The 12,796-nt window shown below is 43.1% G+C and overlaps 1 protein-coding gene across 1 annotated transcript in view; it reads left to right on the top strand.

The window, feature by feature from the left end:
• Positions 1-3,380: 3,380 nt before the first annotated feature.
• The window catches only part of LOC109921973 (unconventional myosin-XV-like), a 68,432-nt gene continuing 59,016 nt past the window's right edge, over positions 3,381-12,796 (top strand). The window contains exons 1-4 of the mRNA XM_048611154.1: positions 3,381-3,407; positions 5,974-6,077; positions 10,157-10,220; positions 10,358-10,471. Of these exons, the coding sequence (XP_048467111.1) occupies positions 3,381-3,407; positions 5,974-6,077; positions 10,157-10,220; positions 10,358-10,471 (309 nt within the window). The remainder of the gene's footprint in view (positions 3,408-5,973; positions 6,078-10,156; positions 10,221-10,357; positions 10,472-12,796) is intronic.

The following is a 12,796-nucleotide window of genomic DNA, read 5'->3' as shown; positions in this document are numbered from 1 at the left end:
GTGTTCTTCAGGCTTGGGGTGTTTCCTACTTCAAAAAAAAATGGCCAGCTCCTTCCTAATGGGAGGTCTGATGACTTCTCACCAAATATTCACACCACAAGCCATTCAGCTACCTGGGAGCCAATCACATATTTGTTAACAGGCAGAAGGCCATTCTCATTGGTAACTGGTCATCAGTCCCCCCCATAGACCAATCAGCTACTTGCTGCCAGCTAAATCTCATTGTGTATATTTCCTGTTTCCAGCTTCTCTGCAACTAATCCTCCCCTACAACTTAAACAGGCAGAATGTACAACACAGTGTACTTAAAATAAATGTCAGCAACCTGCTTTTAAAAAGTGCGGTAATTCTTTCCACAATCCTTAGTTTTTAAACTGCCCTTTTCCCATTCCAGTCAACGAAAAATAAAAAAAGATGCAGTTCTTACAATATCAGAGGGGCCGTTGTGACAAAGAAGATTGTAAAGAATAGGACAAATACACAGAGTTGCTTGACCTCTGTTTGCCTACACATTGGGTTTGAGATGGATCTGTTGGTGAAGATCATAGCTTGTATGCTGCAATGCAGCAGAGACATGAGAGTGATGAGTTGCTATGCGTAATCAATTTGAGGAGAATGCTTGATAATTCCTCTGGTTGACAGGGTTGAAAGTCTTTCTGAAGTAAAGGAAGGCCATGTATAGAGGTTGCTGCTGTACTCTTGCACATTTCTTGGACTTGTTTTGCTGTGAAGATCATGTGCACTGTGCTTCATGATGGACAGAATCTGCATTGTGACTCTGGGTGGATCTAATCAATCACTGGCAGAAGGCGATTGAGGGTTACGTTTACAGTAACCTTCCCTGTAGTAGACTGCATATCCTCATAGACTTGATGCTTGGAGACCCACAGACACAGACACATACACTGTTACAATTTCTTTAGAGACCAATCATTTATAAGAAATTCAAACTTCCAGTTATTAGTTGAATGAATAACCTGACAAGATTTTATGTTCTGAAATATATACGGTAACAATGAGTAAAACAGCATTGTGACTAAAGGCAAGGGAGAGGTGATGGCCTAGTAGTATTACTGTTGGACTGTTAGTCTAGAGACCCAGGTAATGTTCTGGGCACCTGGGTTTGAATCCTGCCATGGCAGAAGGTGGAATTTGAATTCAATAAAAAAAAGATCTGGAGTTAAGGGTTTGATGATGAATCCATTGCCAATTGTCAGGAATAACCCACCCAGTTCTTTAGGGAAGGAAACTGCCTGGTCTGGACTACATGTGACTCCAGAACTAGAGTGATGTGGTTGACTCTTAACTGCCTTCTGGGATGGGCAACAAGTGCTGGTCTGGCCAATGACACTCTCATCCTGTGAACGAATAAAAAAAACTATTCTCTTTTTGTCCTCTATACTACAGAACTTCCCTTTTGTGCTTGTCACCATCACACTCTATGTGGAATTACAGTCCTTGTAGCAGCCTTGCAGTGAATTCCATATCCAACTTTTCCAAGAAGAAACTTTAAGTTCTCTTGGTAGTTTCATCACTATTGAGAGTTTTTTTTAAATACACCACCAGCAGTAAATTCTGTTCTGATGAGTCTTCCCCTGGCCAGAACAGAACAAATCTCTTGGAATCTGTAGAAGGCTAAACGATGTGTTTCATTAACTAGGATCTATCTTTCTCCCAATTCTGGCCGTGCCTTTGCTTTCTGCTAGTCAGAGCATCCTTCTCTGTCTGAGAAATTCCTTAATTTGTAGGGAATCCTGTAACCTGACCTCAAAAATGATTTTTTCTATCCTCTTCCCCATGACAATGAGGAGCACAGTGACTTTACATCCAAGGATGAATGCTAATTACCTACTCTTGATCTTATATGTCTTCCTTAAAAGTTAGAGGTAAATGGATAGTTTACAACACAACAGTTTAAAACCCAAAACCTATATAATACCTTTCTGGGACTTTGAGAGATCAGGGTCTATTCAATGTAAACTCATACTGCTCCATTGCCAAACACTTTTTTCCTCTTCTCAGCAAAAATCCTAAACCTTCCCTTGATCTCTGTTACAAAGCACCCAGGTTTATTGTCGTGAAATTGCAGAGCAGGTCACATGAAACCCTTCATTTACTGTAAATTTCAAGACATCTCAAGATATACTCTTGTACACTTCATGATCATAACAATAATCACATAGCAAACAAACACAGATGCAGCATACACAGAAACTCATTCACACACCAAGGGAGGTTCGCTAGGCTGATACCAGGTATTGAGAGACTGTCTTATGAGGAAAGGTTGAGTAGATTGTACTCAATAGTATATAGAAGAATGAGAGGTGATCTCATTGAAACACACAAGATTTTCAGAGTGCTTGACAGGATGGATGTGGAAAAGTCATTATCCTTGTTGGAGAGTTTAGGACCAAACTGCATAATCCCAGGTTGCACATTTAAAACAGAGATGAGGAGGAATTTAATCTCTAACAGTGTTGTAAATCTGTGGAATTCTTTACCACAGAGGGCTGTTGAATTGGTGTCATTAAGTATATAATCAATGCTGAGATAGGTACATTTTTAATCAATAAGGGAATCAAGGCAGGAAAATAAAGTTGGGGATTTCCAGATCAGCAATTATCTCATAGAATGGCAGAGCAGACTTGATGGGCTCAATGGCCTCCTTCTACTGCCATGTATTGTGGTCTTATGGTCACACGTACCTTACACAAACAGACATAGCTTGCCCACACAAACACATACATTTTACACAAATAAACAGCACACATAAGTATGCTGCTATATATGTACATATCAAACCAGAACAGAAATGAACATGCAGTCACACACAGGTAAACAGCACTCATGTATATGTCTTATTGCATGCATGTGTGCACTCTGTACCTGAAACATGTATGAACATGCGACAGATAAATACAATATGTATCCTGTACAACTGCACATTTCAGACACATATCACACAACCAGGTACACCTACACATACAAATAGCAGAACACATCCATGGAAATAAACAAGCAAACACATTTCACACACAATTTTCACACACACTCAGAGCTCATTATCCCAAAGCCTGAAAGTGTCTGTGAGATATTTCTCTGCCATTGTTGATAGAAACCAGAAAATGTAGGCATCAATCTAAGTTGATCTATTCTAAGCTGATCTGGCCCCTGATGGCCAACAATTTGCCTCAGAGCTCAGGGTTAAGGTGCAAAAATACAGCTAACATTGTGCCCCTGCTCAAAGTCCATTGGCCCCAGTTAGGAGAACATTTGGCCATTGTGCGAGGATATGATTGAAGTCAATGATGTCCACACAAGCCAGCTTCTCAGCGGAATAATGGCCTGTTTACTGAAGCACTGAGGCACATTCGGTCAGCATGGATGAGAAACCTTTGTTTATTCAAGTATGAGCTTCTCTGTCAGTTTCAGTATTTATAGGCCCTTTGCTTTGAGAAGATGGTGATGAGTAACTTCCTGAACTGCTGCATTCCTGCAGTATGGATATACCCACAGTGCTGCTAGGGAGGATTTTGACCCAGTGACGGTGGCCTCATTTGCTGATTCTACAGGAAGACGAAGTGCTGTCTTTGTACCAAACTGCCCAGCAGGACCTCAAGGTCTCTCTCTGCAAAGCATGGTGCCAATTTTTCCCTGTTTGCCATGTTGGTGGCAAATCCCAGGAGCTGTGCATTCACTGCCCTCGTCCTTCTAAATGGAAGCAGTTGTGGGTTTGGAAGATGTAGTCTAAGAGCCTTGGTGAATTTCAGCAGTGAGTCTTGTAGATACGACACAGCGTTGCTACTAAATATCAGTTGTAGAGGAGGTGAATGTTTGTTAATGTGATGCCAATCAAGCGGCTAGTTTGTCCTGGATGGTGTCAAGTTTTTTGAATGTTGTTGGAGCTGCACCCAGTCAATGCAGGAAATGCTCAGAAGGAGAGCAAGTGAACAGACCCAAGATGCATTCTAGTTCAGTCTACGAGCTGCATGTGTGTCCCTGGGTGCTCAGACTCCTTTCTGCAGCATTGCAATGACATCTGCCAGTACAGCCACAGGTGCAGTATTGAAGTGCAGAAGTGTCCTGTAGTGAATCAGAGATGTGTCATGAGCGTTCTCAGATGTTGGCACATGTCAGATGTCGATGTCTATGGACATGGCCAACGCTGGTCAAATCAGCAGCACCCACATTCAAATAGAGCTAAATATGGCCCAAACACCTTGTGTTCCTCTCTCCTCTGCCTTGCCCTTGTTGCCAAGTGGTTACAGTGGCAAATAGGTAACAGTGAAAAATCTGGGAGGTCACTCTTACCCCTTCAGGTGATGGAAACCAGTCAAAGAGATCACGTTAAGCAAGCCTCCTGAAGAGATTACTTTACGTGATCTTTGTGACAGACTGGTCTAACTCCATCTTGACTGTTTGCAGGCAGACTTCATCCACTGTTACCATCTCTCTCCAGGATAGCGCTGGACCTTGCACATTCTCCCCGTGTCTGCATGGGTTTCTTCTGGGTGCTCCAGTTTCCTCCCACAGTCCAAAGATGTACAGGTTAGGTGGATTGGCCATGGGAAATTGCTAGTCGTGTCCAGGAATGTGTAGATTATGTTGGTCACAGGGGGATGGGTCTGGATGGGATGCTCTGAGGGTCAGAGTGGACTTGTTGGGCTGAAGGGCCTGTTTCCACACTGTAGGGATTCTATGATCTATTCTACAATCTAATTAAAAGAAATTAATATTAGTTTCTAAATTTATAAGTAACTAAGCAGAAAAATGATGGGCAACTTTGGAAGAAGGTGGTCATTTTAAAATTTGCATCATATTTGAGCTGGGAAAAGATTGCTTGATATTTCATTCTGGGAGATTTTTGTGATGTGGCCTCCAGCAGCTATTGAACTACTGTTGGCAACTTGACTCACCTCATCCTGCGCTCATTCCAGGTAGATGACACAGTGTTTAGGATAGGTCAGAGGAGCATAGAAACTCTAAAGTGTAGAAGGCCATTCAGCCCATCAAGTCCACACCGACCCTCTGAACGGCATCCCACCCAGAACTGTGCCCTCCCCCCTATGTATCCTTGTAACCGTGCATTTTCGATGGCTAACCTATGGATGGGAGATGGGGTTGGGCAGGATAGGTGTCAGGTTAAAGAGGGTTGAGTCATTGGAAATGGGAGTCCAGTACCAAGATGGAGGGAGCAGGGGATGCAGAGACAGATCAGCTCTGGTGTAGGGGAGGGCAAGACCAGGTCCCAGTGGAGGTGGGTGAGGCAGATTGAGCAAATTGAGAGAGGAGTTGGGCGCAACAAAGTGGAACTTGTCTAGAACAGAGGAATGAAGAAGTGGGTCCAGATTAAAGGAAAAGGGGTATGTGTCCAGATTGGAAGATAGGGGTGTTGTGTCCACAGTGGGCAGTGAATATCAGCCCCCTGGTGGGGGACAAAGGGATATGTCAGGTTCTGGTTGAAAGGAGTCTGGGGTGCTGTCATGGGGGTCAGGATTGTGGTACTCAGGGGTTAGACTATATAGTTAATGGTCTAATTTTCCTGAGAAACTATTTTATTTAATTTCATTGGAACCCTCTGAAGTGTCTGATTTAAATGGAGATTTTTGGTGACTGTCAGGCCTTAAGCAGTTGTACAGCAGAAAATTCAATTTCCTGGGAAATTCGTTGGATTGTGCTGTGATAGGGATTCCACAGAGTTCCCATGTGCAATTCTAGTCTGCACTGGAATAGTGCCTGTCTGGCCATCAGAAAATCTGGGCCTTTGTGTATACAGTGCTCCAGTAGTGTTAATACTGTTTCCTTTTTGCCACATGGGTAAAATACTACATTCCAGTTTGCGTGTTGTATACGCATAAGCTGACAGCACATTCATCCTATCTATGTTCCTGACATCCTATGTACACTTGTCTTGTCAATGTGGATTATGAAAGCAGTAAGATGTAACCTGACCTATATTGCTCCTCACCACAGGTAACTGATGTCTTTCCCATCCTGGAAGCCTTTGGGAATGCCAAAACTGTCCTGAACAATAACTCCAGCAGGTTTGGGAAACTCCTATGGATCCATATCCTTCAGTAAGTAACAAATGATTGATCTGCTATCTAACCCAATGTTTGCTGTCTTGTCCAAATTTACATATGTCTATTTAATAATGGCACTAAACCCACATATCAGTGGATGGGTTGCATTTACTGTGTAGATTGTGATTTCTACTGAACTAAGTTTCAATATCATTGGGAACTAAGTTTCCTGACTGCTGGGGACATAGATGGCTGATTACTAGATAGTCACCTGCTGAAAGGGTGCATTGAGATTGGGGATGGGAATGTTCACTACTATTTTGCCAAATGGACTGAGTAGTACCGTCAATTCCTGGACAAGACCTTGTTGCTTTCCAAAGCTTTGCTGTCTGCTCATCATTAAACCATCTTCTGCCTTACCTCCAGTGTCTGCAATTTGCCCACATGGGGCTTTGTAGAAATTCTGCCAGCTGAAAGTCTGCTTTTGCGTTCTGAGGAAGGGTTACTGGGCCCGAAACGTTAACTCAGATTTCTCTTCACAGATGCTGCCAGACCTGCTGAGCTTTTCCAGCAACTTCTTACAAATACTGTCAAAGACAGATGTGCCTGTGGCAAGCAAATTAGTGAAGGTGAGGTCCAGCTGGATTTGCCCTCTTGTTGGTTTCCTCAGACCTGCTGCATACCGAGTCTAGTAGCTATATGTTTTAGGATTCAGCCACAAGTGGGGTGCTGAGCCACTATGGGGATGGACATTGGAATCCCTCACCCTGGCGTACATTCTGTGTCTTTGCCACTGTCAGAGTTTCCTCCAAGTGGTGTCCAACATGGAGGAGTACTGACTGATCAGCTGAGATTGGGGCGTATGTGATAATCAGCAGGAGGATTCTTTCTCTGTTTGACCTGAGGCCTTCAGGCTTCATGGGATCCAGGGTCAATGTTGAAAACTCGCAGAGCAATGCTCTCCTGATTGTAGATCACGATGTTGCCACTTCTGCTGGGTTTCGTCTCACTCATGAAAAAAGACTTTCTCAGGGAGAGTGATGGTGTTGTCTGGGACATTTTCTGTATGGTCTAATTCTGTAAGAATGACAGTGTGTAATACATGGTATTTAGTAGAAGATTTTCTTGCCCATGTCTGACCTGGTGCCATGAAACTTCATGGGGTGCAGAGTCAATGTTGAGGAATCCCAGGGCAACTCACTCCTGGCTGTACACCACTTACTGCTAGGACTATCCTATTGGTGGGTCAGGCCATATCCAAGGACAGTAATGGTGGTGTCTGGGATGTCAGTTGTTAGCTGTGATTCAATTCAGGGTGTTGCCTGACCATTCTGTGTGAGACAGCTCTCCCAGTTTTGGCACAAGTCCCCAGTTTTAGTAAGGACTTGTGAGCTTGAAAAGGTTGTGTTTGCTTTTTTCATTTACAATGCCTAGGTCGATGTTGAGTAATTTATCTTGTTTAATTCCTTTCTTTGAAACACTTAGAAGTCATACACAATTGATTGGCTTGCTAGGCCATTTCAGAGTGTGAAACTCATTGCTGTGGGTCTGGTGTCAACTGTAGGCCAGACCAGGTTGTGGTTGTTGGAGTTCAGTCATTTCAGACTCAAGCCACCCGTGCAAGAGTTCCTCAGAGTGGTGCCCTAGGCGCAAAAATCTTCACCAATGACCTTCCTCCATCTTAAGATCAGAAGTTGTGTTTTCACTGATGAGTGCACAATATTCAACAACATTAGTGATTCCTCAGATACTGAAGCAGACCATATCCAAAAGAGGTAAGACCTGGATAGTATCCAGGCTTGGGCTAATAAGTGACAAGAAACATTCATGCCACAAAAGTGCCAGGCAGTGACCATATCCAAGAAGACAGATTCTAATCATTGTCTCTAGATGATCTGTGGCAACAATGTCACTGAATTCCCCAGTATCAGCATTCGAGGGGTGGCCAGGTACTGAGCTGGACCAGCTATATAAATATTGTGGCAAGAACAGGTTAGTGACTAGGAGCAAAAGCAAAGTTGCTGGAAAAGCTCAGCAGGTCTGGCAGCATCTGCGAAGGAAAAAACAGAGTTAACATTTCATGTCCAGTGACCCTTCCCCAGAATTGGTGGTGGCTGGGAAAACGTCAGTTTATATGCAGAAAATAAGGAGGTCGGTGGGTTAGGGAGTAAATGATAGGATAGAGCCCAAAGAGAGAGAAAGACATTTGGATAGACAAAGGAGTTGCTAACTATCAGGCTGGGAGGGTGAATAGTTGTTAATGGGGACTGTTAGTGACTAACAACAGGGGGTGTGTAATGGCAGCCTATGTGGTAACAAGGTCTGGTATGTGGGGTGGGGGAGTGGGACATGGGAGAGTTTAGGCCCTAAAATTATTGAACTCAATATTGAGTCCAGACAGTTGCAGGGTCCCCAAGCGGAAAGTGAAGTGTTGTTCCTCCAGCTTGCATTGGGCTTCACTGGAACACTGCAGCAGGCCAGAGACAGAGATATTGGCCAGGGAGCAGGATGGTGCATTAAAGTGGCAGGCAACAGGTAGTTCAGGGTCTTTTTTGTGAGCAGAATGTAGATGTTCTGCGAAGCGGTCGCCAAGTCTACGCTTCGTTTCCCCAGTGCAGAGGAAACCACATTGTGAGCAGCGAATGCAGTAGACTAGATTCTGGAAAGTGCAGGTGAAGTGTTGCTTCACCTGGAAGGTACGTTTGGGCCCTCGGATACTGGGGAGGGAGGAGTTAAATGGGCAGGTGTTGCATCTTCGACAGTTACAGGGGAAGGTGCCATAGGGCTGTGGGGAGATGGAAGTGAAGGAAGTGTGGACCAGGGTGTCCTGGAGGGAAAGGTCCCTGCGGAAGGCGGACAAGGGAGGGGAGGAGAATATGTGTCTGGTGGTGGCATCTCACTGGAGGTGGCAGAAATGGCGTCTGATGATCTTCTGGATGTGGATGCTGGTGGGATGGTAGGTGAGGATAAGGGGAACCCTATTGCTGTTGCGGGAGGGAAGAGAAGGGTTGAGGGCGGAAGTGCAGGAGATGGGTCGGACCTGGTTGAGGGCCCTGTCGACAACAGAGCTGGAGAATCCTTGGTTGAGGAAGAAGGTGGACATTTCGGAGGCTCCCTTGTCAAAGTTGGTCTCATCTGAACATATGCGACAGAGACGGAGGAACTGAGACAATGGGATGGAGTCTTTACAGGAAGTAGGGTGTGAAGATGTATAGTCCAGGTAGCAGTGGGAGTCAGTGGGTTTGTAATGGATATTAGTGGCCAGTCTATCCCCAGAAATGGAAACAGGAATGTAAAGGAAGGGAAGGGAGGAGTCAGAGATGGACCAGGTGAAAGTGAGGGCAGGGTGGAAATTGGAGGTGAAGTTGATGAAGTTTTCCAATTCTGGACGAGAGAGGGAAGCAGTACCGATGATATCATCGATGTGGGAACACCACCACCTACAAGTTCCCGTCCTAGCCACTCACCACCTTGAATTGGAAATACATCGCCATTCATTCATTGTCACTGGATCAAAATCCTGAAACTCCCTCCCTAATGGCAGTGTGGGTGTCTGTATGGGAAGGACTCCAGTGGTTCAAAGAAGGCAGCTCATCACTACCTTCTTAATGACAATTAAAGATGGGCAATGACTGCTTACCCAGCTGGAGATGCCCACATCCTATGAAGGAATTAAAAATACAAATAATTAAGCATGGCAGATTTTCTTCTCAAAAGGGCATCGGAGAACCAGATGGGTTTTTAACCACAATCATTTCACCCTTGCCAGTATGCCTGCAGTTTTGTTAATCGAATTCAAATTTCACCATCTGTTGTGGTGGGATTTAAACCTATGTCCCCAGAGCATTAGCCTGAGTTCTGCATTACTAGTTTAGTGACTAGACCACTACACAAACATTCCCTCCTCTATCTGAGAAAGTTCTAAGTCTTGTTCTACATGCTGTCTGCCGTGTTGTGTGCTGGGAAGTTTAAATGTGGTGTGATTTTTACAAAGCACCAGCAATGCAATCTGCCGTGAGAACAGAAGCAATGTAAAGATCAAATCTGGACAAAATCAATAATAGCTCACTAATCCATGTGTCTTTGATGAGGTCGCTGGTTGGGAAACTGATGTTTTGTTTGCAATGCTCCAGAGGCCAGGTTGTTGGAACCTCCATCTCCCACTATCTGCTGGAAAGGTCAAGGCTTGTCTTTCAGGTCAGTGTTTTGTGAATATTGGCCTGGTCACTATGTAAAGTAACTCTGTACATTGTGAGGATTTGAGTTAATTTCTGACTTAATAGAGGTTGATAAATTTCTGTCAGTTGGCTACCGATGGCTCTTTTATCTTTAAGGCACGTAATGAGCGTAATTACCATGTGTTTTATGAGCTACTGGCAGGCCTGGATGACATACAGAAACAAGAACTGAGTCTACAGCAATCAGAAACATACTTCTACCTCAATCAGGTAGGAATGTCCCCTCTGCTCTCTGCTATCAGTTTACTGTAAATGGACAAACATACCCTGCAGATCAGTGAGCACAGTGAACGGGACTTGCTGCAAGTTAAGATATAGGCAATAGAGATTTGGATGACTTTCTGATAAAGTACTTATTCATTTCCAGTTCATACCTCTGCATTTGAAAATTCCAACAGATTCCTGTCTATCGTCACCCACGTTTAAGGCTTCAGCTTAGCAAGAAAGCACATAGATAGCAATAGTTCTTTTAGGCCAATACATTGAGGAACCAACCAGAGAACAGTCTATTTTAGAGTGTATGCTATGCAATGAGAAAGGATTAATTAACAGTCTTGTTGTGAGGGGGCCCATTGGAAAGAGCAACTATATTCTGATGGAGAGCGATGTAGTTGAGAATGAAACTGGGGCCCTAAATCTGAATAGACCAAATTGTGACAATGTGTGCGTTTAAGAGGGATTTGTTCTGTCCTGTTTCTCTTGAAGAGGGATGTTGTAAACCTGGTAAAGAGGTGTCTGCTCCATGGAAAGCTGAGTAAATAGCTTTGGTTTTTTTCAAGTGGACAAAAGAAGTATAAGTGGGTGGAGTCAGGCTCACACAGACCCAGGTTTTAGTTTTGTTTTCAGTTGTTGAAGATGGGTTTTGGAGTTAAAACTGATTTTGATTCTATTATCACGTGTACTTCAGTATAAAAGTACAGGGATACAGTAAAAAATGAATAATGTTGCCACATAAGACATCATCTTAGGTATAAGTACTTAGGTGCAGAATCTTAAGAACAAAGTTGAAAGAAAGAACAAAGTTATATAGCTCTTTCTGCTGCAGCAAAAAGCTTGAGCTATCTCTCTGCTGCTAGATTCATTCAGTTGGTGTTCCTTCTCCTGACTGGAGGAGATAGCAAATGAGGGAAATCTGTTTTGCTGAATTTGCCTTTGCCAAGGGTATGTTTAAGGGATGCTGCTATATTGGACCAGTAGATGAGTAGTAGTTAAAATATTTTTTATGGTTGTATTTCGATAGCGTTAAAGTTTGTGTTTTAACTGTGGTTTAAGAATCAAGTGTGTTTTGCTTAAAACCTAGTTGTTTGACGAATCAAGTCACATCTGGGCCACAGCACATTTAAATAAGATAAAAAGTCAGGGTCTAGGCTATCCCCTTGATATGTTTTGAGGGCATTTGGTTTGGTCCATAACAGAACTATGACGGTATGAGACATGAGTTGGCAAGGATGGTTTGCCAAACCTTACTAAAAAGGTTGATGGGCGATAGGCAATAGGTCATATTTAAAGAACATGTGCATGAATTACAACAATTGTTCAATCTGGCACAATTCTGGCACAAAAGTAGAACAGGAAAGGTTGCTCAACAATGTCCTACAAAGGAAATTAGGGATAGTATTGGATCCAAAAAGGAGCCATATAAAATTGCCAGAAAAAGCAGCAAGATTGAGAATTGAGACCATTTAGAATTCAGCAAAAGAGGACAAAAAGTTTGATTGAGGGGGGAAAATAGAGTCGACCATAAAATTGCAGTGAACACAGAAACTGATCATAAAAGATTTTATAAATATATGAAGGGAAAAAGGTTAGTAAAAATAAATGTAGGTTTTTTACAATAAAATATCAGGAAATTATAATGGGAGCAAAGAAATGGCAGAAGAATTGAACATATACTTTGGTTCTGTCTTCACAAAAAAGAGCATAAACAATTCCACAGAAATGTTAGGGAACCAAGGGTCTAGTGAGAGGGTGGAATTGAAGGAAGTCAGTATTATTAAGAAAATGGTGCTGGAGAAATTAATAAGGTTAACGGTTGACAAATAATTAGGGCCTGATAATTGACATCCCAGAGTACTAAAGGAAGTGGCCCTGGAAACATCAGATGCTTTGGTGTGATGCAGGACCCAGCAGCTTCATTGGCAGCTGTATTGCAGAGGTCCAGTGAAGGCCTTTGGTGGTGACAGCTTCAGTGGAGGTGAGTTGGTGCCAGTGAGCAGCAACTCTTGTTCTGGCAGCATGGCAAGGGGACTTGTGGCTGGCTGTTCCAGGCCCATGGCTGAGCACCTAACAAGAACGATGGTAAAGTTGAACTTTATTTCTTTGTTTGTCTGCCCTTATATTCTACCTTGTGGTTTATTTTTCTGTATTTTAAGACGGTACCGGAGAGTGGCGAGCCTACACGACACTTTTCGCTGTATTTTATAATAAAATATGTGATAATAAATAATAAATAAATCAAGATAATAAATAAATTATATTGACTCTGAAGCAATTCCTACAGACTGGAGAGAAGAAAAGTAACAACCAAATTTGAGG

Source organism: Rhincodon typus, chromosome 23 (assembly GCF_021869965.1).
Source record: "Rhincodon typus isolate 14 chromosome 23, sRhiTyp1.1, whole genome shotgun sequence".
Lineage (NCBI taxonomy): Eukaryota > Metazoa > Chordata > Chondrichthyes > Orectolobiformes > Rhincodontidae > Rhincodon > Rhincodon typus.
Note: the sequence above shows the minus strand (reverse complement) of the source record. Positions and strands in the feature narration are given on the sequence as shown.